Source organism: Tyto alba, unplaced genomic scaffold, assembly GCF_018691265.1.
Source record: "Tyto alba isolate M040663 unplaced genomic scaffold, T.alba_DEE_v4.0 Super-Scaffold_6, whole genome shotgun sequence".
NCBI classification, from domain to species: Eukaryota; Metazoa; Chordata; class Aves; order Strigiformes; family Tytonidae; genus Tyto; species Tyto alba.
In genome coordinates this window covers 6,150,726-6,178,533 of record NW_024881327.1, presented here as the reverse complement: position 1 = coordinate 6,178,533, position 27,808 = coordinate 6,150,726, and the positions used below count along the sequence as shown (strand labels likewise).

The following is a 27,808-nucleotide window of genomic DNA, read 5'->3' as shown; positions in this document are numbered from 1 at the left end:
GTCATTAAACTCTCATAAATGTAAATATATTCAATTTAAAATGTACTGTGTATGAAACGGTGTCCCTAGAATAACTGTGCAAAAAATAGACCAGATATTTCAGGATCTTTTCTTGCTTTACTGGAATTCATTTCCACTTATTTTTTGTAGCCTCATTTACTAGCAGTCATCAGTACCGAAAGGAATCGCCGTGTAACAAACTAAACTCATTATCAGTGGACATGTTATTTTGGTGGAAGGCAGCTGCAGATTGTATGACATAGTATTCTGTAGTATTCATTTTTTTTCCCTGTGTGTTTATGCCTGTGTAACAACTGTGAAGTCTTTTTTTAATATTTGTTCTTGTTCAAAAAAAAAAAAAAAAAAAACCCAAACAAAACAAAAACATCAACTTTGAAGTTACTTTCAGCACAGGTAGTCTCTGATTTTAAAGAATGTGTTGTAAGCGTTAGAGAACTGTACTAAAGTTGAAGCCTAATGGAAGAGTGGCATGTTCCTGTCTGCCCTGGCTTGGTCTCCCTTGTGTCAAGTGGTGTGAGTTCATGGCACTTAAGGTGTATGTCTTATAGGGCTGACAATTAGTTTATTGCTTGAGCACGTTCTCTGTTGCATTTCAGCTCCTCTACAGTACGATCTTGCTCGTATAACATGAGAAGTGGCACAGTGTAAATGGGAGCAATGGGAAATTTCTGAGTTTGATATAATTACAGGCAGAGAGGAGAAATATAAGAGCCGTATTTATGTCAGTCGTTTCCAGATGTTGCATGGCCTTTTGTTTTTAGTGGGATTTGTGTATTCAGTATGCAAGGAGAAGCAGGAGCTATGTTCAGAAAGACTTGAAATGACGTGATATAAAGGGTTTTGGATGTTTACCTGCCACAGCCCCTGGATATCTGTGGCCTGTTTAGTGGCAAAGCTGCTGAAAATCTGAGAGTGCTAGTCAAGTGCACCGTTTATAAATACTTGATAACAATGTTTACAGCTCTGCAGCAGCACTCTTTTGGGTGGGGGAGAAAGGGGGAGGTGGTGTCAAACCCACTGCTTCATCCTCATCTTCATGAAAAGTCGTGTTCAGTGCAGGATTTGGTGAGGTAAACGTGGGTCCTTATTCCCACCCTGACTTCAGTGATATGCTCAGGACCCAGCAGCGAACGGATCCCTCCCCTCTGGGGCTCCCTTGATCTTCAGAGGCTGATACCAGATACAGGCAAGAGCTTGCTGTTTTATCTGCATTGTCCATCTCTACCTTAATGAGTGAAATGGTTAAGTATCCGAGGGGGTGAGCCTCAAGGAATGTGTCTTCCATTTGACTTGAATATTTCGGTGGATAAAGGGAGAGGGAGGGAGAGGAGAGAGAGAGAAATCCACTTACATCACTCGAACTGCATTGAGTGTGTGCCTGTGTGCAGGTTAAGAGACAGACTACAGTGTCTTTGCTTTCTGCAGGAAGCAGCAATGCCGTTTGTATCCTAAGAGGAATTTTTTATTTAGAAAAGGAAGCATTCTTTCTACCCAGGAAATGGCTTTCCTTGTGCGTTGCTATGCCAACTGCCTGCAGCCATGGTCTTCCAAAGTAAGCACAATAACGTAATTATATTGGCGTATTGCATTCAGACTCATGATTCTCTAGGTTTTTGTGTGTGTGTAACTGTTGTATTTTTGTTGCTGACTCTTTGGGCGGTAGATGTGCTTGTCTTGATTGAGAGGAACAGGCATCATAAAATTAAATGTCCATCAATGTCATGCTGCTAAGATTAATTGTGCAAACTTGGTTAGCTGAGTGGAACAGAGATCACTGGTCACTACTCTGTCAGCATCATTAGCAGACAGGGGAGGAGGTCCCTATTCGCGTGCTCTGCCCTGATTTTGGGGGAGTGGAGGGTAGTGGTGGAGGGGGGGAAGGCTGCGTGTGTGAGTGTGTGTGATTGCAAATGAAACAGGAGTGTTAACAATGCTTGGCTGAATGCTGGAGGCTGGTTCCTGCACCCTGACTAATATAAGACTGTATTAAGCCTTTTTGAGGGAGTCTCTGTGCAGTCAGCCATTTTAGCTTTTTTCTTCCTTTTTCTTTTCTTCCCATTCCTCAGGCTCTGGGAATGGTTTTGTTCCCTTGGATGAATGCTGGATATGTAGGGCTTCCTCAGGCTCTGTGCGTCCTGACACGCTTAGACTTTCAGTGTTACAAAAATGGAGACTAACGCTGTTGTTTGGATTGCTGCTCTGCACTACAAGTGCGAGGGGGGTTTTGAGCTTACCAGTAGTGACACTTTTAGCTCCAGCTTGGTTTCCCCCCCCCTCCTCCTCTTTTTAATTTAATGCTGTCGTGGGTGACTTGCCATCCATAAGAAATTGGTACATAATGTGTAAATTCAGTTCAGCTTATGTTTCTTCATTATGAAACCACTTGCAATCCCAGCTAACCATGGAGTTATGGGCCAGCAGGAGAAGCACTCAGTAAGTATTGCAAATTCTGTTTGTTCTATCAATAACCTGTCATGGGCAAACTGCATGGAGATTGAAACTGCTTGTCATCCTGCTCACGGGCTTTTCTGCTTGTGAATTTAATACCGGGTTTCGAGGGAAAGCTGTACCTGAGGCGGCATTGGAGTTGGTGACTGTATTTAAGATTGGTTTTAGCTTAGAAAAGGCAACTCTGTAGGTTCTTTCTGAATGTGAAAAATTTACTGAAAAAAATGCTGACATACATGCACTGGGCAAGAAGCTGTGAGCATTCAGTTAAATTGTTATGCATGTTAAAACTTTAAAGAGATATTCAAGCTGTATAACAAGTGATATAATTGTAGGTGGTGATAAGAATAGATTTATTCTGTCTGGTGTATGTGGTACTAGTGTGCTGTTGCCTTGTAGCATGGCGTTTAACATCTGTGATACACTTATGCTGAAAATGCAGAAACTGTTAGTAAAACATGGAATGAACAAAAGGCGTAAGTACTGATGCTTTCTAATTGATCCCATGAGTCAGCTACACCTTTGTCATGCTTTAATCCCATAGGCTGCCCGTGTTTATTGTTTGGGAAAAATGCATTCATAAGCAGAAAAGCAAACAGTATTTAACGAGGCCTCAGGTGTCAGGAATTAGAAATGTAGGTTTTACATGGTAAAAGATTCTAGAAGTATAGATTTTTATTACTCAGTTAACATGCTTCCATCTTTTCAAGAAACAAATTGTAAGATTGAAAATTACATTGAACCGTATGAAATCTAGCATGAAGATTTATCTATAGATATATGTTTTGTGCATACTGTGTTAGAATGTGCATGGGAATGTGTACAGTATATTCAGCATAGGCAGCTAAGAATTGTAAATATTGGGAAGATGTGATAGCAGAAACTTTTGAAAGGAGGAATGTTTTCCTCAAGAATTCCATTTTGATTGGGTAGAAATATGGAAACTAATCTAGAAAGGTTTCAGAATGTGTCTAGTGGATTTTTCTTATGCATGTAGCAGATATATCACAGTTTCCTGTTGCAGACTGTTTTGTTCCTTTCCCTTCTTAATTACGTTCTAAGTATAAAGGAGTTCATGTTACTGAATCTTTTGGTCTTTGTGAAATATTTAGAACTTAATCTAAAAAAAAAGAAAGCAAACCAACCAACCAACCAAAAACAACAAAAAAATACCAAACTCCTTTCCTTCTGAAACTCAAATACTGAAGAAGCTACTAATAGGAATAAAATGAGAAAGCTGCGTATGTATTGGTTTTTCCTGCTCTTTCTACACTTCAAATAATGTTGATGAAAAATTACAGACTAACAGTTTAATACAGCAAGTCTAAGTGATAGAACATACTTGCTTATTGATAAAGGAAAAAATTAACCTGGCATTTTAGGGTCTCTACATTATAAGCTCTGTCATATTTTAGTTGAATTACTTTGAGATAATTAAATCACAGACATAAATTTCACTCCCTGGACCAAAACGTAGGAATAGTAAAAGGGAAAAGGTAAAGGTATTGCTTTACAGGAAAAATAGCTTACCTTAAGAAATGTCCACGTGGATGTAAGAGAAAGAAATCATACTTTGACGTAGGGCTGGCATGCAATTTCAGATTTTGCATGAACAAAACCCATAGTTTAGAGTTTATGTGGAAATTTAAAATGAAACTTTTAGTACACAGAGTAGCTTAGAAAAATACCGCTTTGTCAATGAAACTTTCCGTGCTTGTTCTCCAGGTAGAGGTTACTTTGCTTGGAAAATGGGACTGAAAGGTGTGAATTCTTGGTAGAGAGGGAAGGCAAGTTTGGAGTTTCAAGGTATACAGACTCTCTCGCTTTGCTTAAAAAGAAAACATATTGAATTAATCCTTTTTGCTGATGAGCTATTTTCATGTTGGTATGTTCCCAAAATATAAATCTTTTTTTTCAAGGAGAGCTCCTTAATTATTTCTGTGACATCCTCACCTAGAGTCTCACAGCTTGATTTGCTGGGACAATCTGGAATTGTATGGAAAAATCTCCTGTGCAAGGTTTCATGAAATTCCGTGAACTAATTTTAGTTAATGCTGTTAAATCTTAATTTCACACTAGTTTAGTTAGGGAATGAGGGATATGGTTTAAATCTACTGTTCTGTGAAAATGGTATGCAAGCTGACTATTATGTTCATCATGGTGAAAATAGAGGAAAGGTGAAAAATTGAGTTGCATTTCCTAGATTATTTAATATAACAAATAAAATCAACATCAGTCAACTGTATTAGTCCTACACGCTTCATATTTCATAAATTGGAAGACTCTGAAACAGTGCTACAGACACCTCTCTGAGGGTCATCTTGATCTGTGGGTGATGTTGCTTGATAGACAACTGTTGTCATCTGCTGAACAGGGAGTAAAAGCGTGCTCTGGGTGAAAGATGGCAGAGAAATGAGAACTGGATTCTTGGAAAAGTAGTTCTGCTTAGTTTTGTACATAACCAAATTTCATGTATTTTATGTATTTCAGTAGAGTCATTCCATTTGGCTGTGTCCTTGCTGGTTTTAAGAGTCCTCTCAACTAGCTTTGCAGTGCTTTCATTATATTTTTCCTTATCTTGAATGTCAGGAGGATGAGTGATGTTTCAAAAACTGTTGCTTTGTGGATGTTGAAACAGCAACCTCTTGAAAAAGTGTCATACGTTGCATCTTACACCTGCTTTATTATATGAAAAAATCGCATGAAGGTTTCCACGGTAAACTCGGGCTTTCTAAAATGTTACCTCTGTATCTCAGTTCTCCTTTTCCCTTGTATGTGTTGTTCACAGGAACTTTACTCAAGGTTATTTTTAAAAAAATGGAAAAATTGACAGTTATAATGGCTTTTAAAAATGTGACTCAAGATGCATAGTTCTTTCATGACTGTGTAATGATTAACAATTCATAATTGCAGAGTACATTGGAGTGACATGCACAACCTGTAAGAAAGTATGTGACATTTATACTTTGGGTATTGAAATAAAGTCTGGTAATAAAGGATGTGTTTCACTACCAGCCCAGTGACTCTCCTTTAGTGATCATGTAGGTACTGCAGTCTTTTGATGTGCTTGACCTGTCTTGAATTACTGAAAAATATTGGAAGTAATAAGTCAAATCCTTGGCTTGTTCTTCCCATATTTTAGTTCACACAGATTTGTGGCCCTGTGCTAGGGGCCCTCTCATCCCCAGAAATGAGGAGGAAATGAGTGGTATTTTGAGGAGAAGTCTTGAGTGATATTTGTTCAAATATGGTTGCTTTAGTTTGTGTAGTAAGGATGCTGGTTGGCATGCTTTCTTAAGAAATGTAGAACTACACAGAATAAGCATAACTTTCTGTTACTGGAAGAGATCATCAGTATTGTTTTATAACTCAAAAAAATAAATGTAACCTGGGATAGTTATTTGTCATTTGAGTATCATGCAGCACTAATATGATAAGGGAAAGAGAGGTGTGATGCTGTCATCAGGTGGCTGTTTAGTAAGTTTAACAATCTGAGGTGGTGGCATACCTGAATATTTTTTTATATATGTATCTGGAAAAAAGAAGAAGGTGTATGAAGTGAACTCTGACTAGGTAGCAAACTATTAGCTACTGTAGCTGCTGATGGTTCTGATTTTGTTCATCTTAATGACTTACATTGCACTGGGACTTGATACAGATTTTTTTCTGTTGTTGTTAGGTACCTTTACCACTTATTGAAACCAGATTTCTGGTTTGGCCCCTTCTGATTACTTTCCTTTTAATTTGTATATTTTGAAAAAAATATCCTCTCTGAAGACCAATAAAGGACTTGTGGATTTTTCATGTGATTAGGAATAGTGTTTCACCTCTTCATAAATGTGTTATGATACAGTCTTTAATTACATGACCATATATCTTCCACAAGATTCATCTCAAGATGGATAGCTCTGGTTTAATGAGCAGCTGTTTGATATTTTGGGCTAGCTTCATTGCTTAAATGGCCAGGTTGTGTTTATGGCATACTATTCAAGTCCTACTCAGAGCAGAAGGTGAAAGCATTTTTTTTTTCTTCTGTGGCTTTTTAAGGTGTTTCTATCTACAATGTTCACATGGTTCATTATAGTAGTATGGAGTGGGCTGTGTGCATTATCTTCATTTTTTAGATAGCTCTGTTGAAGTAAATCTTTGGCAAAAAGTAAGGACAGAATTTTGAGGACTTAAGATGCTTGTTTCTCAGTATAGCTAGGCCTAAGTAAGCGTTCAAAGTATGGATTTTGTTATTTGAATAAATAACACAACCTAATGATCATCTGAAAGGTTGATTTTAAGTGGTTTGCCTGACTTCCTACCAGAGATCTGTGGTAGAGTCAGGCAAAATTCCTGTTCTCCAAGACAAACCGCAGATTTTCTCAAAAGCTTGTAAATGGCAACATTTGGGTCATTTAATAGGAATGACAATGAATAGCAATGACACATAGGAGAGAGAGGTCCTGTCATCCTTGTTACTACTTCAAGGCTTGGGGATTACACAACATAATCAAAAGAAACAAAAGAAAACCACACCAAAAAAAGCCACCGTTTATATGTACATTGTGTGTGGGTGCACAAAACTGCTTTCACTACCTTCCTAAGAAGTAGATGAAATTTTTTCGGGTCAGTATGGATAGTTCGCATAGGAGATTTCACAGTAGGACAGTAGTTTAGCAAGTTTATGAAGTGGAAAAGTTCAGGCCTCACAATGAGAACTGAGAAACTAACATATTCATTATTACAGGTTCTGATTTGGATTCCAAAGTGGCATGATCCGGTGGTGGTGTTAGAGCGCTTGCAAAGTGATATTTATAATGATGAACATTGAATTGTGTCATTTATAGCTAGAATGCAGATGTGAACCTGAATGTCAGCTTCTTCCAAAATGCTGTTTTGAGACCAACAGACTAGTACTGTTCATCGTTACTGAGTTGTAGGCACTCCTGCCTGATCTTCAGGCATGCTGAAAATCCAGCTGAAATTGAGGGCTGCTAATACCCGACAATTAAAAAAAACCAAAGCCAAGCAACCAAAATACCCAACTCAAAACAAAAACCCACGAAACAAAAGGGCAAAGCTCAAAAGAAACAAAAAATCCTAAAGCCTTTAAGGTACTGTGGATTTGTTCCTGATTCTACGAGTAAATAAAGACACAGGAAGCTCTGAAAAGCAGAACATAATGGAATGTGTTGTGCTAAGCAGTGTGAGTTAAAAGTATCAGGGAATTAGCTATATGCACTTAGAGTAGCACGAAGTCCATTGTGACTAGAGGCAGGCATAGTCAGCTAAGGAAATCCTGTGCTTCCGAACCTCAGCTTGATTCTTCCATCTGCAAAATATTTGCACTCCCTTGCAGAATACTGGCTGAGAGTTTTAAACAGTTGTACTTATGCTTGTACTTTAACAATTTCCAAGTGACATAAACTTAACAGTTTAGCAAATGGACCTATAAAAAGATTCCAGCAAGATTTTTTTGAAATTTAATTTTTAATTATCTAAGGCAGGGAATCTCAGATAGTGATATGAAAAGAAATATGTAGCTTATAAGAGGATTAAAAATAGCTGTCAGCTGTGTTGCTTGTTTTATCAGTTGTGATTGCCACTGCTGCTAATGGTACTCCTGTATGTAAAAGCAAGGGGAAGTGTCTCATGTTCTGTATCTGCTGCTGAGATGACCTGGAGCTCATCTGCAAAATACTGATGTCCTTGATAGCTTTACAGGCTGTCTGCAAAACTGATGAAATATGAAAAGCTAACTGCACGAGATTTAACAATATGAGCATTATGAACCATGATTTCTTATTTCCAAACTGGAATTGGATAAACGTTTAATCTGTGTTTAGACAATCAGTTTTCTGGGATAATGAATCATGTTGATGCTGGAAACTCTTAAGTATAATTTTTTTAAGCTTATGTAAAGTTTATTCTTCTTCATCTGTCTTAGCTATTTTCAATTCCTTGGTGTATTTTAGGCTTTAAATTGATACAAATTAGTCCTTAACAACATCCTTGACGTTTGAAAAGCTGAACTAATTTTGCTAATGCTTCCATGAATACACAGTGGTGTGATTATTGTCTGTCTGAAACAAATACAAGATTTTGAGGATCTCAGGATTATTTTATTAAAGTCTGATTTTGATTTTTCATATCTTAGTTGCAACAGCAGATATATGACTATTAATTCTTTTCACTTACTACTACTGATGCATTCCTGTTAGTGTTCTCTAAATTTAAAAATCAATAGAGGTAATACTTCTAGAAAGAAAAAAAAAAAACCACCAAAAACAAAGCAACCCCTTGAGGGTAGGGTATTTCAGGAGTTCATGGAGGTGAGGGTAATACCGAAGCAGTGTTTCCAGTGTTTTTTATTGCCAGTGGATGAGAAATACTACTGACTGTGAAGACCCTGCGTGATAAGTATAGTTAATGTTAACGATTTGAGAAGAATGAAATATTCATGTCTCGAGGTTTACCCTTCACCAAAGAACCTTGTACTGACCACACTTCATTTTCAATATTGTATTTAGAGGAGTCTGGTATCTGTAGTGCAAGAGAAGTGAGAGATGGCCCCTGCAGGTCCTCAGGCTTTTCAGGATTTTTGGGCATGCTTAACCCTGCCAATCTGTTACTGAAATGTAACTGCCACTCACCTTATCCCAGTGTACTGGATGGTTGGTGGTTCTTCCAATTTTGTCAGTTTGCCAGTAGTCTTTTTTTGCTGTTCATTTTGAGATGGTGATGATTCATCTGAGAAACACAGTAAGAATAAGCTGTACAGAAGGGGTTTCCACTTAGTGGGTTGCTCGTGAAAGCTGATCCTATGCCCAGGAGCTGGAATTTATCAGAGGGTGTGTTATTCCTTCCTAAACCCGTGTTTGTATGGGAATACTAGAAGGGCAGATGAAGGACAAGTGATTGCAAGGGATTGCAAAAGCCTTTTGTTAACATAGCACCTGATTGAAATAGTGTTCCTGCTTAGTCCCTAGTACATCCGAGACATAGGTGTAGAGAGATAAGCTATTGCCTAATTTTTTATTTTTATTCTTTTTTTCTTGAAAAAGATTAAGGATTACAACCAGCTGCATTTGGTGAAATAACTGGAAGATAGGATGAAATCTTGTGTAGGTGTTGTTTGTAATTTGCACTTGTGATGCAGGACTTGATTGTTAGACTAGTGCAGTATAGTAATATGCAAGAATGTGGGTCCAGCCTTGCACCAAAAGACCTCATCTGTCATTTTGGGTTGCTCTCACTGCAAATGTGAAGCTTGCTACCATCAACCAACTTCACCATGTTTAGCTAACCTATCGTTCTCTACTTGGCCTAAACCTTAAGCTGGTCAAAAAGTTAAAAATAAGGTCATCTTTTTGTGGTCAGTGGTCTCCACTGCAAATGTTGGAGCACAAAATCCCAGCATGTTTAGTTCCACTTTCATGAGAACTGGAAGAGGATTTTCCTAACTGGGGAGTAGGCTGCTGAATCTCACAGCTTGGACTGGCTAGTTTTCTAGCCTTTCCCAAGTCCTGTGCTTTTGGCAGTCAAGTTGATGCTCCTGCAATACGCCATTTCTACAAAAGCCTGCCTGGAGTGCCTTAAAAAGGTGTCAAATAAGTCGATCTGTTACAGATTTCAGTAGTGCCTGTGCTGTGTGGTCCCTGTGCTGGGTAGTGGATGGGAGTGTGAGTGTGTCTCCTTTAGTGCAGAGGGGCTTTCTGATTTTTCTTTACATGTCTTCTAAGTTCCAGTTCAGTCACTCCTGTAAATCACAACAGAAAGCTCTCGACTATTTGACAAAATGTGAAGATTTCTGCCTTGAATGTGAAGATGTTTGTGACTCTACACTCAAACATATGCATACCTCCATGGCATTTGCAGCTTGTAATGGAGATGATGCTTCTCTTTTGGACTGGGAATATGAAAACTGGTTTAACACCAGCCTTCTCTTTCAGTCTCAGCTTCTTGACTTGAATCAAGAGCCAATTGCTTTTCAAAATAGAGGAGAAACAGGCTTATGAATTAGGATTCAAAGAAGTGCAAAATATTACATTACAGCTGCATTTAGTATCTGTTAATAAGCTGACAAACGCTATGGCAGTGGTAAAGTGTAGCTCAGTGCAGCAGTTTTAACTTCCTACCTGTCGTTAGTTAAACTGTCCTGGGGTTGGCTGGTGACCAAATGCTGATGTTTGGTAGCAGTAATGTGTCCTCTTGGTATCTGCAGTTACCTGATCTTCAGAGGTAGATGAACAGCCAGGAGCCACGTTGTAAACCCAGACAGTAACCCAGTGGTCAAAATTCCTCAACCTGTGATTTCTTTCACTCGGTCCATAAATACTGCCTCATTTTATCTAATTCTAGCCTTTCAGCTTGCTTGCTTACAAGCATAGGTGCTGTGCGCTGGGTCATTAGGTCACAGTGACTGGGTAGGATTTATTAGTTTCTAGCTTGACTCGCAACTGTAACTTTGCAAGTAAGAAAAATGGATTAAAGCTTTTTTTTTTTTTTTTTTTCCCCTGCCTCTAAAGAATGATTTCATACAAGTGACATCGTGCTATTTTGTAGATCTGTTCCCTTTGTGTATTTAGTCATGTTGGCTTGCTTTATAGTTAAAAATAGGCTTTTACTGTTCTGTGCTGCTGTTACTCCTGCAGAGCCAGGAGAATGGGAGCTGGGTTGTGCTCTTGGGACTCCATCCATACCATTGTTTCCTAAATGCCTATCTGCTGCTGTGTGCCTGCCAACCTACCAAATGCTGTAGGAGTTACATGCGTGTCACGAAGGTCTAACGTGGGATGATTTGAAAGGGCATGGTAATACCTGGAAAAGAGAATATGGCTGCAGAACTCGACCACAAATTTAATATTGGTAGTGGGATTGATGGCTTGGAGACAGGGTGATGAAAGACATTGTACCTGAAAAACGGATATATTTGCTTGTAGTTGAAAACAATCATTGTTCTAGACTATGGGAAATCTAAACTGTAGTGTGGGAATTATTTCATAGTTAGCTGTATCCTAGGTTTGCTGAACTGTCAGCCCTGTTTTCATTTTAACCCAACTGCATTTTTTTGTGCCCTTGATTGTTTTGTTTTTTTTTTTTTTTTTTTTCATATATGTAAGCAGCTGAAGGTTCTTCAAAACTTGCATTGCACACTTTCTGCCTCTGCTGCTTCACTGATGAAGGTACAGCTTGACCTCTAAATCTTAATGTATTCCTGATAACGAGCTAGGGGGAAAAAAAAAAAGTATCTTCCAAATACTTGGCAGGCAGTAGCTCTTTGCTCTTCTAGATAGCTCAGGAAAGAGCCAGGTGTCAGACTTGGATGTGTCTCCCTGGTGTGCTTGCCTTTTCAGTTTTGACCCACATCACCAGTGGATTTTTTAGCTAGGTTTTTTGGCCTTTGAAATAAGGAGGTGACTATAGGGGGCTTTTGTTTGAAATATCCATAAATAATGTAGAAGGATCTTTTTTTTCTGTCATCCTGACTCTTAAGGAACCACGAGGAAAATGAAAATGCATGAATTTATGAATTTCAGCCTTCGTAAAGTGTCCTACTTAAATAATTAACTCAGGATTTGGAAATGACGTCCCACTGAATTTTTTTAAGGCAACGGAGAAGACTCTTACTAATTCTTTTAACAGTGAAGCTGTTTACAGCTGTAGGAGCAGAACAAAAAGCAAACTGAAATCAAAATAGTGTTAGTTGCTGTTAGTAGCTGTAGAACCCTGTATGCTAGGTGTACCTCTCCTTGACTGTTGGTGTATGACTTCTGCAAACATTTTCTGTTGTCTGACTCCGGGAGTTTGTCCTGTTCAGACTTGCTCATTTCCAAAACAGGAGGTTCTTCTAGTAGCTAATTTTTCGTTTTGTGAGGAGATGAGATTTGCATTTCGGAGCAAAGGATTTCAGTTATTTCTACTTGGCAGAGGGTTTCCAGGGTGCCCAAATATAGCTGCTATTCCTAAGTGAAACGGATACTAAAGTGTAGTTTCACAAACAGTGGCATGCATGTCAGCAGTAGTATACAGAAAATCTACTTATCTACCTCTTTCCTGTTGAAGGAAGAGATTGTTTAGACAGTTAAATGTCACTCCTACACCTGCCACTTCCATTAGTTTTGTACATTACTATTCTTTCTGTGATGATGGTACCCAGGGAAAACTAAATTTAGGAATTCCTGAGTTAGAGTAATATGATTTGTTTTTTTCAAGTGGAGGTTCAGAGTTCCAGCTGTGGTTTTATTCAGCCAAGCATGCAGAGATAACATGTTTAATGTAGCAAATGACTAAAATGTCTGCCACTTCTATGAAAGAAAGTACCCTTCATCTCTTGCACCATGGGGTATTATAGTGAAGACTAATCTAGTGCTGTCATAAATCAGAGGTTAAGATTTGACTCCCAGATTTTCTGGCTATTGCAAGGTGACCTAATGCAGTTAGGTGATGTACATGCAGACATCCTGGATCTCTATAGCTTATCTTCTGGTAGGTGGAAGAAAAAAAAGATGAACTTCACTAATTATATTTGTGGAATGGGCTTCAGTTATTGGTCCTAGTATTTTCAGTTGATTTCTGTGCTGCGTATTTTTCTGCAGCTTGTCAATCTCTGATGTAAAATCTCTTTCTAAATAAACACCATTGAAATATTTCATGTATAAGTTGCTACATGGATTGTGGTAGTTTAGTATGCTGTTGACCCAAGGCGGGAACATAAGGGATGGTATAAACTCTGTGTACACACTTGCACAGACACAAATAGAAAAATTTCTCTGTCACATCTGAATGTCAGCATTTTAAGCAGATTCACATGGTGCTTTAGTTGACAATGTCTCCTTGCTCTAAAGCAGCCTTGGTTTTATCAGGCTGCATATGAGGCCCTCTTGTTTTGCTTACCTTGTGACTATGTTGTTGTGGACATTTGTAAAAACTAAGTGATTTTAAAAAAAGGAGGAGGGCACTAGCCAAACTTAGCATTTGATATTGCAGTTTTGAGTAACAGCCACTTAAGAGTACAAAGAAAAGCTCTGCAGGTTGTTTCAAAATTCAATGCAGGTATTAATATAAAAGATGTTTCTGTGTTGATCTGTGTAAATAATTTTAAATGGCTTTGTGCAGTTGTTGCTTCACAGTGCTTCAGAATTTAGGGAACACCTTTGCACTTCCTAATGATTCTGATGAAGTGAAGAAAAATGGTCCTTTACTTGTTCCCTTCCTGTGATTATAGTAAGAATGCAGAAGCAGGCCTTTTGCCCAAACTAGCAAATATTCGTAGTAGTTGAAAGAAGTTGGAGTTTTGTTCTGTGTGACAGAGTAGAAACTCTGGAGGTATGAGGAATGTGTGATACCACATACAGTTTTAAAAGCTTGTGTCAGTGTGAAAGATTTTCATTAATTTTCTTTGGCTACCATATGTGGGAAAAATGTAAAATAACGTGGTGAGCAAAGCTGGGGCTTTTACAGCAACATTCACTGCTGTTATATTGACATGGCATGAGTACAGCTGCACTTACAAAACTTATTTTGTAAGTAATAAAGCGGTTTGACCAGTAGGCATGTTAGTATAGCATTTAAAAATGGTAGAGAAGGTAAAATCATACTATTTTAAGATTTTGCAACATTATTCATGTATAAAGGGAAATGCTTGTCATTTAAAAATAGCCTGAGTTGTCTTGTTGCTGTGCGATTTTTACATTACCCAGAAAAACAGCGAAACATTGCCTATATTACTCTATAATGCAAATTCGAAACCTTTTTCACTCTCTGTGCATTGGTCTCAGAAATACTATCTATAAACTTTAAGATGTTTTTAAGTAACCTTTCTTTTAAAACTCACCTTAATTTAAAAATTACGTCATCCCTATTTTTAAGCAACATTTGCCTCTTGTTTTGACGAGCATTTTTTTTTTAATTTTTGTATCATTGTTTTGAAATGCTATTATGCAATTAGCAATCTCAAACCAGTGATTATGGTAATACACATTTTTGCATTAAAGAATGCCACAATCATGATATTCTTAAAAACAAGGTTTTGCAAGCGCTTTGATGCCCACTTGTGTGTTGAGATATGCATCCTGTGATACTGCAGTTCCTTAGATTTTTTATTTTGTTTGAGCCGAAGCAGAAGTGTGCATCTTTCCTTGTCAGTCAAGGAAAATAGAGGAAACTTCTGCTGTAGGGCAAGCCCATAGAAGACAAGTAGTTCTCGTACATGATGTCTTATTTGGGGCCAGTTCTTAGGAGAAGATTTATGCATGTTTCTTTCCCATTGCTTAAGTCATGAAAAGCAAAGTAGATGTATTAGGAATAAAAATCCACTTTTCTCATGAACTATTCCTTGATACTATAAAGCAAAGCTAATCCTTTAGTTGAAACTCCAAGGGTGGCATTGACATGGCTGCAGCCATCAGACTTCAAACAAAATTTCCGTTTAATTGCTTGTGAATAGTCATGTCTCTATTTAAATTTTAATGAAATTTCATTCAATTAATCTGGTATTTTATAGAGGTGAGACTCTGTGTACAAATGTAAATCTCCAGTTTTCCCATCTATGCACAGCAACTCACTAAGTATCTATATCTTTTAAAGATATTTTCCTTGGAAGTGTACTTAAGTCTTTACTAAGAAGCTACCAACAAGAAAATCTAAAATATTATGAAGTTAATGATGCTGATTTTTGTCCTTTTTTCCTCCTTTGGTTAGTCTGCTTCTGAATGATAGGTATATGCAACAGGCTCGCTTTAGATTTTTCTGCTTGGAGAATTAACATCGGTGTGGAAGGGTTTTTCTGGGTCACTGCCATCACACACTGTTGTACAGCATGTTCATAACTTTGTCTAGATTCGGTTTGAAAGCTTTCTCTGCCACAGCTCTTATTGAGTCTTGTTTTGAGAATCCCTGGTTCATTAGAGAGCGACCTTCTTTCAGCTTCCTGCTTGTTAGGCTTTCCACCTGCATTGCCTTTTACTGGAAATATTTCTTTTTCCTCCTTCCTATTTCTAGTTAGTGATCGTACCCTCTCTCAGCCTGGGCTGAAGAAGCCATGCTCCTTCTTGCACTCTCGCAAATACTAGTTTTTGTTCTTGTGATAATCCTGATAGTTCTCCTCTGATTCTATGTATGCGTATGACTTTAAGTCCATCTTTATTGAAAACGTATAGCTGGGGATGTATACAACATTTCCAAATAAGGTCTCTTCTGGGGCCTTGGAGGAAAGCCCAGAACTTCTGGATGTCTAGATGATGTGTGCTGTGATCTCACTGGGTTCCACTGCTGCATCACCTTAACAGTGATATCACCTTCTGATTAGGTGATACACTGAAAGGCTTTTCACAGTCATTTCTGACAGGTAAGTTCCCAGGTTCTTGGTTTTTGTCTTGAAGTGCATGATCTCATACTTTCTCATACTGCACTGTATTTCTTTTACTCCAAGTAGGAGTCGCCATATGCTCACAGAAGACTGTCCTCCTCATTCCTTGTACCAACAGTGTCTCTTTGCACTGTGATACCAGCAGGTTCTACCAGCATGTTTGTTTTTTCCCCTGCTTGGAAATAGGGGAATTGTAAGATCTTTCCTATATCCATCATTTTCCAAATCCCATTTTTAAAAAATAAAAATTACTTGGGTAGCCCTTACTTTAATTTTTCTTTATTCTAGAATCAATTAACTTTTTTTCTTTAACTATTTTAAGTTTGTGCAGTGCAGTACAATTCAGTGCTGTAGTTCAGTAGTAAATTGCGGTAGTTCAGATTAAACAGCTGCAGTTCAAAACTGAGATATCCCCTCATGCGTGTTTGAAAAACTTAATCAAGCTTAGTTTGGTTAGAGTGCTGTAATCATGAAATTAAATATTCCATGATCAGGTGTAAAAAAAAAAAAAAAAAAAAAAAATGGAAGAAAAAGAGTACCACATGGTGTAAGAACACCCTACTGATGGAGGCTTCAACACACGGAATTGTATAGATGTCATAGGTCTTTGCTTTAACCATTTAAATGTGCCCAGGATGGATGTTTTCACCTTTGGGCTAGATTCTTTACTTGTCTGTAGTGATTTTCAGTCCTGAGTGGTGCTTGAAAGCTGAAAATAAAATCTGGCTGCAGGTACTCTCAGTTTTACCCCTGCCGGAGTAATTGCTCTTTAGCATCCCTCATGTCCGCTTGTTAGGCTGCTGTACAAGAAAACCAAAATTGCTCTGGATACAAGGTGTACATGAACATCCCTCACTTAGTTTAAATGTTCTCTACGATTTAAAACATCTTGCTTGAAACTGTTTGAATTAACATTTCCTGTAAACATAAGTGGCCATATAAAGTGTTCTTGAACTTTTTTTTTGCTTTTACATCCTTAGGCATAAATCTTCTGTCTGATTTCCTGTGGAAGCAAAGTTTGTGACCAGGTTCTCTCTCGCTCCCACTGTTACTTGGAACAGGCCAAAGAGTTCAAAATTTAACCTTATAGGTCTCCAGAAGTCCTGAAAGTAGGCCATTTAGTTTCCAGTCCATCAGTAGTTCTCAGTGTATTAAATGCCAAAACAGCCACAAGAGGAAGTATTTAGAAATATCTAACTGTGGGAAAAACATCAACTGGAACATGCATTTTATTAGTATGAAAATCAGTTATTCCCAAGAGAAAGATCTTTGCAAAGACAAGCCTTATAATTTTTTTGTCCTCCACGTCTACTGCTATTAAATAATAGGGAGCATTTCCTGAAGTTCAGTGGTTGAGCTCAGTTTTCTACGTTCCTACCCTGGAGATATTTCAGAAGTCAACTGAAACGCCTCGGAAGGGTTTTTCCTCCAGCCTAAGCTGCAGTCCTCGCCGAGTGCCTATCCTTAGTTGTCAGTTTTCATTATGTAGATTTCCACAACTCGGATAATTCCCTTCCCAATTTTCCTCAGTGTTTGGGGGAAGCTGTTAGCTGGTGTGCGCGCGTGGGCTGTGCCGGCTCCGTCAGGGCCCTGAATGCGAGTGCCCGGGGGGACAGCGGGGTGCTACCAGGAGTGACACGGGATGTTCTTGTAAACATGTGGACATAAGGTACGGGCATACAGACTCCGCTTTTCACACGCTGAACTGCTGTCGCAGGATGGGATCTTCTCTGAATTGCAGGCATTCATAAAACAAACCAAACTGAGCAGTATGAGATACCAGCTACTGAAAAAAGGGGAGGAAGACTTGAAAAGCCTTCATATTCAGTTCTGCAAGGTTGCACTTCCACTGGGAAAAAATTTTAGCAGATAGAACAAAAATCTTTCAGCAGTTAAGTGGAAGATACAGAGACACAGATCTCCTTTTCTGTGAAGGAGATGAAAAAAAAAAAAAACATACAGAGTGTCTGAGAAATGGTCTTCTCCATAAAATCACCCTAGCCCATGCAAGTAGCACCCCTTTGTTATTAATGCTAGGTGAGGTAAAATGTCTTAAATGTTGTGAGAGGAGAGACCATGTTTCTTCACACGGTTGATGTTGCCAGAGTTGCTGGTACTTAAATGTACATCTGCAGTCAAAACAGTTATAGAATAGTCTCTTTATTTTGATCCCTGGAGCAGAACTGCTGTAACTTTAAAACCACCACAGATACTGCATTTTAAAAGCACTACATTTTCCTTGGTTGCCTAATGAAGAAGTTACAATTTCACCAGGTATTTTCTGACAGAGTTCTGAACAAGGTTCTAAATAAAAATATTCTGATCTTGCAGATTTGTCGCAGTTCATTTTAAATACATTATAATGGTTTGAGTTCAGAATTTCAAAACCCTGATAAGAGCTTGGGAAAATCTACCATTCTTTAGTTCAATATGATTTAGTTCAAATCCGTTCTGCCTTTTTTTTTTTTTTTTCACATATTTCTTGGTTCACAGTCACTGTAAATACCTGTATGATACAATTCTTAATTTTTAAAAATCACTATTTTTTTTTATTTTATTTTATTTTACATCATTGGAGCTGTTGCCAATGAATTGACATTTGTGTTTGCAGAAGGAATATTGTTTATACCAGATTTCCTGAAGAAGACGCTTCTGAATATAGGGTAGTTATGTTAAATAAGAATGGGTGTGTGTCAGTGGTGTATTTCATACTTTTCCTTTGCAAAGAGTTGGCCCTGGTAGCTTTTCTTCGTTCCCCAGATACCCATTTACATTTCACCACCTCTGTCCCTTTGCAGAAGTCAATAATCCTTCAAGCACAGGATAATTATGTTTAGTGCATCAAATGCTCATAGGATTAGCTGCTGGGAGCTGTGAGATGTACAGTAAGTGGCAGTCACTGTGTATGTGTGTTCAAAGGGAAGCAAAATGAAGTTCCTGTGTGTTCTGCCTTCCCTCCAAGACCATGTTGCATTAGCTTCAACCTCTGAATAGTTTTATGGGGTCTACCTATGGCAGAGTATCAGTGCAGGAAAATATGAAGAGCTTGCCAGAAAAGATCCTTATTTTTTTGTTAGAGGTGTTCTGCTGTGGGCTTTGCATAGAAACAACTGCTTAACAGCAATAGTACCCTAATGCAATATTTTCAGAACATGGGTTGTGTCTTGTGTTGTGCTCAAGATGAAGAACACCTTTAAGAGCAGGTCTGCATGAAGTTTGAGCCCCAGTTTCACATAAAGCTGTCTATTTGAGGAAAATTTGGAGATTCACAATACAAGAGGTACTGTTGTATAAAGTAAATGATATACAGAAGACATAATTCAAATCAGAAGGTTTTTATTTAACTCTCAATTAAGTTTTCAGTGAAAATACATAGAAACTTCTTGGTGTTTTCCATTCCACCCCTAAGTACAAGGAAATCCTACTTCAGTGGGCAGCGCATCCTAATTTGAACTTTACATAGTTTAAACTTTAATTTGAAATTTAACTGTGCACTGGACATGTCAGCCTGCATCATGCCTGTAGACAGAATCGATAGAAATTACTTGGTTATTCTGTAATTACTTGCATTGACTGCTGTGTTTTAAATCATTGAACCATAAAAATGTTTTCCTTTATGTCTGTCTTGGTTAGTGGAAGAATTATGTTGAAATAGCATGTTGATGAATACCCATGATTATTAGAAGTATTTCTTCCTTTGGTCATTAATATCAAATCTGGGTATATCTTTAAAACATATACAACAGACTTAGAAACATTTAGTATAAAAATGAAAGTTTACATAAACTAGTGAAATAAAATGTTACTGAATTGATAGGATACTGAAGACGACTGGCTTGGTGATCTATACTCCTCTGCAATAAAAATTGTAAAATTTGTATCTTCGGGGAGAAAAAATTGGGGAAGACTAAGGCGTAGTATGTATTTCATTTGGCTGTTGTTGCTGCTCTTTTATGAAAAGATACAGAATACCGAAGTAACTTTGTTTTAATTTACTTATTTAGATTTATGGGACTAATTGTATCACCTATAAAAGAGATAAACAACTTTTTTTTTTTTTATAGTGGCTTTTTATTAGTAGAGAGGTACAGCAGAATAAGCGCTCAGATGCATGTGTTTAGAGGTAGAAGAATTGGTGTTTGCTTGCATTTCTCTAATTTCAGAAAGTGAAAATAGAGGCTGTAAAAGTGATACTTTGTGTTGTCTTATGTCTACTGTATTTGGCCTGTTTCAGTGGCTCTTAATTACCTATAGGATCATTCATTTGGAATTTCATAACAGAATGTTACACCTTTGCTCACTTCAGTTCCATCTTTCTGCAGAGGTACTTCAGTCACTTTGCAGGCTTTCTAAATCTTCCATAAAGAGTTGACTGGCCTTCAGCAGAAGACAGTGGTTATAAAATCCTTACTGATACGTTTGCTCTAAAGTGAGTGGTGTATTGGAGCTCTCCAACCAGAATTCCTCTTGTATTTTAAAACTACGTTCTTGTGTCTGTCTTTCTTCTTGTTGTATTTTTACTTGTTTTCACATATAACTGCATTAAAAAAACAAAACACAACAAAAAAAGCACCAACTAAATGGAAAAAAACCTTCACAACAAAAAACTATAGAGGACTACTGTTTAAATTAATAAGTTTTTGGTATTATTTCACTCACATTTTGCTGTTTTCATACCTTTTTATATTGTATTTTAAAAATTTAAATTTCTTATCCAGCAAATATTCTGAAAATATATTTTTTTTAAATACTGTATTAGTAGGATAAGCCCAATGATTTATTGAGTAGAAGTTGCCTTTTGTTATACAGAAAGGCACGCTGTAGGGTAGGAGAAAATCATGATGTTCTTAAAATAGGAGGAACATAATCAGAGCAAAGTAATTGTTAGCTTTGCATGCATAAAGCAGTGACTCACTTTGAGGGTGGAAGTAATAAAATGCTGCTTTTAAGATAGGAAGATGTGATAGGGTTTAAGGTATTGTACACTTCAAAATGGAGATAAGTCTTTGTCCTTACGATAGTTTCACATAATTGTTCAAGTTTTCATTTGTTTTATGGTTTTCAAGAAGTAAAAACTTGAAGTTCCCAGATATACAGGTTTTTTCTGCTGCTTTCTCTCCCTGTGTGCAAACTGTTTAAATGTATGCAGATACATGCTCGCTTATTAAGAGTTACCTGTATATTTATAAAAGATTGTTTGGACCTCTACCAAGTTAAGATTAGGGCTTTGATATTAACTATTTTATTGGTTCGTGTTTTGTATTAAAAACTTTTGTCCCCCTGTTGTACTTATAGATCTATGCATAAGCAGCCTTAATGTTTCTCACCTTGGAAGTTTGTCCTGAAAATAGGTTATGAAGACAGTTATCTGACACTTTCAGTGACTATTAATTATTTGATGTAGTATACATATATTTTGAAACTACATTTACTTAAAACCAAATAATGCATTAATTTTTCTAAATTATCTTGCTATGTTTTTACTCAGTCCTCTCGTTCCTTCTGATGCTGTGACTTCAAGTATTCAGTAATAAAGTTAAGAAATATTGTAGTTGCTGACTTCAACAAAGCTATAGTTTAGTGTTGTTGCAGAAAAGTAAGTGCTCATTATGTGAAATATACAAGTTGCTTTTGATCCTTATCCTTCAGTGACTCCTTGAAACTAGCCATCATTTAATGAGGATGGAAAACAAGATAAAAATGACTCTTCAGTTCTGATGCCATTTGTGGCATCTTCAGTCTGTGATACGTGATGCTACTGAGGCGAAGGGGATGTCCTTGGGCTTTCTTGTGTTAATGCATGGTCTGGAGGATAAAGCATGTGCTTTAAAATATTACAAGAAAGCCTTTATTTTTACTGTTATACTAAAGTCAGTACTGAGCTGGTGAATGGAATGACAGTTGAATACAGGTACAGCGTGCTTAAAAATTGCATAAGAAAGTGATATTCAGTAGCACAGCAAATATACCTGTTGTAGTGAAGCTAACTGTCATATGTTTCCAAAAAGCAGAAATTGATGTTCCTAGCCATTTTTTCACTGGATATAATAGCACGGTTTCATGATGTTATTTTATAATCATGTTCACTGCAAGTAAGAAATTAGATCTAGATACAGTGGTTTGGGCCAGACAACTTTGTGCTGATTGCTGAAGCTACCGAGGCTGTTGAACACTGCATTTTATTCTTGCTCAGCTTACTGAAACCATTTAGCAAACATTGTGTTCTAGGACTGACAGGTGTAGCCTCCCTCGTAGAAGACTTAAGCATGTGTGGTTTTTCATTGCCATCAGTGATTTACTTTTCTCCCCATTGTGTAGACCTCTGTACATTAAATATTTCAAATAGCAGTACGTGACTAAGAAATGCATGTATTTCTCACATACCCCTTTCATTGACCTCACAATATAAATGTTTCAGCTTATTTAATATTTGTATTTTGTTTTCCTCACACAACTTCTCACCTTATCGTATTACCTTAAATTATTTGAGGGTAGAGCAGCTGAAGTGGATGCCGCTTTCGGGCATGTAACAGAGAGATGTAGTACTCTGCAAAGATGTGAGCATGTGCTTTCTGCTTGTGAGTAGTCCTATTTGATTAGGATCAAAGTGACTGTTAGGTTGCCCTAAGTAAAATGCCTGCTTCTGATCTTCTGCTCTTACCACTTGGCAAGTCCAGCTCACGCAGCATGGCTTTGACTTGAGGAGTTATTCTGAAACCAGAAATCTCCAAACATTCAGCTGATTGTCTACAGCCAAGAAAAATCAGGATTGCTTTTATTTGCAGTGTATTTCATCAGTTACTGTGGAATACCCTGCCTCTTCCTACTGCCTGCGTGGTAACAAAATGTAAATCCTCGCTGACCATTTAAAACGCTTAATTGCAGTCATTATATTAAACATAGCTCAATTTAATTTTTTAACATACTAATTGGATTTGCTTTGATGTCAAGTCCTTAAGAATGGTTATTGCATTGATAAATGCAATTTCTAATGACAAGTAGATATGTACAGGGCACTGCGAAAAATTTAACACATTTGGCTGGGCGCAAGACTGTGTTGACACACACCCTTCCTATGAGTTAATATTTACTTGGTATTGAAATAGTTATTACTTTATAAAAGGTAAAACTCTTCAAATACTTTAACTTTGTAAGTTATCATTAAATGTGTGAATCTTAGATGGCTGGTGCATGTGTATTAAAATAATAGGTAGGATTTCAACTTGGAAATAAACCTGGACTGCTTTAATCCTAAAAGATAGAAGTTTTAGGAGTAGTCATTGACACGTTGCAAAAGATGTGGTGATTCATTTACTATACATTCTACCTGTGGAATGTGTACTTATTTGCAGAATGGCTCAAATCATGATCAGAAATGGCTATAGTGGCCTGAGCATCACTACGTACTGGTCAGTTTTGTGATAATTCAGTCTCACAGACTGGAAGGGGAAGTAGCAGAGACAACAGGCACTGTACTTAATGCACTCCTTCATGCTATGTTTTCTCCTCCTGATATCTCATCAGCTGTGGTGAACTGAACTAGGCTTTTCTGGAGGCAGCATCCATGGCTGTATGTATTGGAGTATTGCTTTTGTTAATTGCCCCTTTTTTGTCGATTGGTACATGAAGATTAGCTCTTGCTCTGGACTTACTGAAGCTTTTTAGGGTAGTTAATGTCTGGTTGCTGGTTTTAGCCCCTCTTTCAGGTAAAATATTAACAAATAATTTTTTAAAATTTATCCATTTATGCTATCACTTATGCAGTCATTCTGTAATAAGGAAGAAATCCTTTTCAGCTGTATTAGAGTAGGAAATGCCAATTAGTCTAAGACTCTAAGGCTCCCGGTTGTCTGTGCTTTCACCACAAATCATAAAGCCAGAGTTCTTTCAGGGCATGTTCCATAAACAGACTTATCATTGAGTACCTTTAGCTGTATAGAGCTAATAATTTTCTCAAGCATACTCTCTTGTGACTTGCAGATGGCTTTTTTTCATAACCTTTTATTCTGATTGACTTCTTATATCTTAATGTTGAATGAGCTCTTATTTTCATCCTGAGAGAATGGTAATAGTGCCAAGGTAGCATTTGTAACTGACATGGATGGACTCACAGTGTTTGACATTCATGGTACAAACACACTTCTGTAGAGAGTATCTACCTTGTCTGAGTTAAAACAAACAACCAAAAAATTAATGAACAAAGGTTTTTTTTAAATTATTGAGGCATTTATTGCATACCAAAATCGATACGTTAACATACTTTTCTTAACTAGCAGTGGGATGCAAGCTTCTTGGGGAGAGGAGTAATTTGTCCCTGAAATAACACTTAAATATTTCTTCAGACAACAAATATTTTCCTTTATCAAAATTCACTTTCTGGAATCTGGCAGTGTTTGCAGTTCTTAAAGATTTTAATGGGAGCTCTGTGCATAAAGCAGTAGTAAAAATGTATGTCACAAATCTTTGCGGGTGTTTGTTAAATGATACTGTCTCAATTTGTTCTTCAGTACCAGGTGTGAGCAAACTCATTTCAGAGTTGTAACCCTTTGCAGTTGTGTCAGTCTTCCCATATTTCCTATTTGCCATCATATTGTTTGGCTCAAAGTATAACAGATAGCTCAGTGACTTGGATTTTACTTGTCTCATGTACCTTGTCAACTTCAGAAGCAGAAGAGTTAGCCAAATCTGGACCAGTGCTTGTTTTTTTGACAGTATGTGACTTTATTCCCTGTTAATCCCATTCTACAGGAAACCATTGATATTGAAACTAGCACAGTATTCATATCCGCTTTAATTCTGTCCAAAACCCAAACTGAAGAGGTTTGGCATAAGGGTTATTGCTTCACTGATGTTTGTCCTCAGATATATGTTTTTAAAAAAATCTCGTTTGCAGCAAGTTGATGGTATTTTGCTGACCTCTGCATGAATTTAAAAAAAAATGCAAAACTCAAACTTTTATGCTGCATTCTCAAGCCCCAGTGGTTTTCTTAATACATTTGGTAATGGCAGAGAGTAGAGTGTGACATGAATGATTTGAATTCATTTTGCTGTGTATCTACCTCAAATTGTAATGATGCTTTTTCTGCTCCACCTATAGCTTCCTGCAGATTTCACAAAGCTGCACCTTACTGACAGTCTCCACCCACAGGTGACCCACGTTTCATCTAGTCACTCAGGATGTAGCATCACTAGTGATTCAGGAAGCAGCAGCCTTTCTGATATCTACCAGGTAAGACTGGAATGGATGCTGATGGGAGGTGCAATTGCCGACACTTTTGACGTTAATAACTGAACATCCGTGCTATTGCGTGTTGTCAGTGTTTGTCTGAAGAAGCACTCAAGAGACTTCAAAAAACCTAATTTTTGTTTATGTTGTACTAATTTCAGGGGTTTATCTGCCAGGTACTAGATCTGACGTTTGAAAACTCAGCAAATAACCTACAGCAGCACACTGACGTGATATGTGTTGCCATAGTTTGTTAGGGTCAGAGTCAGCAATGTAGGGATGTAGTGTTTCACAACATTTCAGGACGGTGCTTCATGAATTCTGTTTGTGATTTGTGATTTTGGGTGGAATCTTCCTGAATTTCATCATAGAGCGCCAGTGCGGCCTCTCCAGCAGATGCCTGTGGAGGGACCTAGGAGATAAAGGGGTTCTGTTCCCAGCTCCAGCACTTCACCTTGTCCTTCTGTACCTGCTGGATGTATAACAGCAACTTAAATGTTTACAGATCAAAAACTCAAAGCTATAGATTTAGGGCCTTGTAATGTGAGGGATTTTTCTTCTTGATGCTGGATTTTACAGTTCTTAGATGTGTTGGCTTCAAAATCTAGAATGTATTCAGTGGTAGGAAGGAACACACACGCAGTAAGTAGCCTGTGCTGGCCTGACTTGAGGGGCATATTCCAGTTTCCCCACCCTGTAGAGACTTGGTGCCAGCCTTTCAGTAGTGCTTTCTCTCCTGGCTGTCTTGGGAAAGATGGGGAGGTTGAACTGGTGACACTCAAATTTCAAGTTATTATACTTCTGAGGGGGGTTCTTGTGATTAAAGTTCTGTGCTGTTTGTTTGGAGCAGCTTGAGTTTGGAGGGACTTTGTGTGAAACTGATCCAGAGGGTCCCCAGAGCACTTGGGGGTGTGCATGCTTCCTCTACGTATAAATTGGCAAAAAATCTGAAATGAAACAAAATGAGGAAGTCTGCCTCCTTCACTTGACGTTTACAGTTCTTGCAGTGTCAGAGGAAGATTTATCCTGATAGGAAAGTATAGCAATTTGTTATTTAGAGAAAAAGGAATAAAATCTAATTAAAATGTTGTTCTATCAAAACCATCATTTAAAAATTAACAAGATCACTTCTACATGAAGTACTGCTTGCTAGAAGAGAAATAATGTTTGTTTGGATGCTTCTAAAAATGCAAATGTAGCCATTTAAACAATGGGAAAAGCATCATGTGTCCAAATACATGCAAGTTCAGTTGTGACCATCGTTGGGGCATATGGTGTCCTTCAGGTGAGTAAGTTTATAGGCTTTTCTGTGGGAGAAGATAGGCTATAAAAATGTCCCAGTTCAATTTAGACAGTAATTGCAATAATACAAAGGTTTATTTTTGTGAAAAAATATCAAAGTAACTGAACACTTTAGGCATAGCATATGCCAGTCAAGTATGTTTGTCAGAATTTCTTCTGTAGAGAGGATTACTTTGAGATAGGATTTAGGTTGAGGGTGAGTATGATGTAAAATCATCTTTGTTCTTCAAGTCTTCCATAGATTTTCATACTTTTCGTTGCAAAGATTTTTACTTTAACATAAAAATAACAAGTACCTCTAGAGACACAGTTGTAGGTGGCATGCAGTTATAGTCCTACAGTTACTCTACATAAGTTGGAAGTAAATTTTTGCAAAGATTTTCAGCAAAACTTTCATAACTGTGAAAAAGATCACTGAATTTCTGGCAAATTAAAAAACACAAACAAACAAACAAAAACAAACAAACAAACAAAAAAAAACACAAAAACCAAACCACCCACAACTATACAGAAACTTCAGAGAAATGTTTCTTTATGCAGTCACCAACCTGGTGTATGACTCCCATGATAAGCTTTATTTGCAAAAATGGAATCAACGGAAAGGTTGATGTTCGGAGAGAGGTAAAGGGTTTCTGAAGTATTTACATGGAGAACATTTACTTTTAAAATATTCTTTGAAATCTAATTTTAAAAAAATATTCAATTCTTGGTGATCTTATCTGGTTTCTTCAGTTAATCTATAATTCTTCATTTAAAGATGTCTTGGCACAGATGCATTGGAAACTATGTAATTGTACAATATAAGAGTAATTGTTAAAATAACTTACGTCTATATCAAAATTGTTGATATACGAGCATGTGTTGTGGAATGTAACCCCATGTTTTTGTGTTAATACACATACTTGAAACATTTATCAAGAAAATTAATTGATAAGTTCAGGTGTGAAACTGATAAGGTTCTTAAATTCCTGAATTTAACATAACAGTACCAATTATTGTTTGACTTAATCATTTCTCATATTGTGGTAAATCATTAATTTCTGACATCCGTTTCAGTCATAAATGAATGTAATGTAGCAGCGTTAAGTTAGGTTAAAGTACTGCCAAAAAACCCCCACAGCAAAGTAAAATTGCTGTAATATGAATTCTCTAGGGTCAAGTCAAGGATGAAATAAACAGAAGTACTGTTTGAAACCAAGATATTGAATCACTCATTCTTGCTCAGTTGTTTGCCTTGAATTCTCTCACAGGTGTTTATTCAAAACCAGTAAACCATAACCAAATCATCTACATGTTATTTTTTTTATCTCAAATTTGATACGTCTTAGGAAAAGTTCAGTATCGCTGTTCCTCTGATTCTTATGTTCTGTATCTAATGGCATATTTCTGCTCAGTAAAATGGACTTTTAGAAAAGATTTAGAAAGATTGCCATCTTATCTTGTAATTGATAAAT

At 37.4% G+C, this 27,808-nt stretch overlaps 1 protein-coding gene across 11 annotated transcripts in view; it reads left to right on the top strand.

The window, feature by feature from the left end:
* Positions 1-27,808, top strand: part of RAPGEF2 (Rap guanine nucleotide exchange factor 2) — a 193,166-nt gene that overhangs the window by 119,542 nt on the left and 45,816 nt on the right. For 5 of the 11 annotated variants that reach the window (XM_042807805.1, XM_042807803.1, XM_042807802.1 and 2 more), the window contains one exon: positions 24,924-25,055. The exons of 1 other annotated variant lie outside the window; for it this stretch is intronic. In XM_042807805.1, coding sequence (XP_042663739.1) covers positions 24,924-25,055 — 132 coding nt within the window. Of the gene's footprint in view, positions 1-1,479; positions 1,574-1,901; positions 2,455-24,923; positions 25,056-27,808 lie in introns of those variants that run through there. 5 more of the 11 variants (XM_042807808.1, XM_042807806.1, XM_042807807.1 and 2 more) reach the window with 4 other exon arrangements.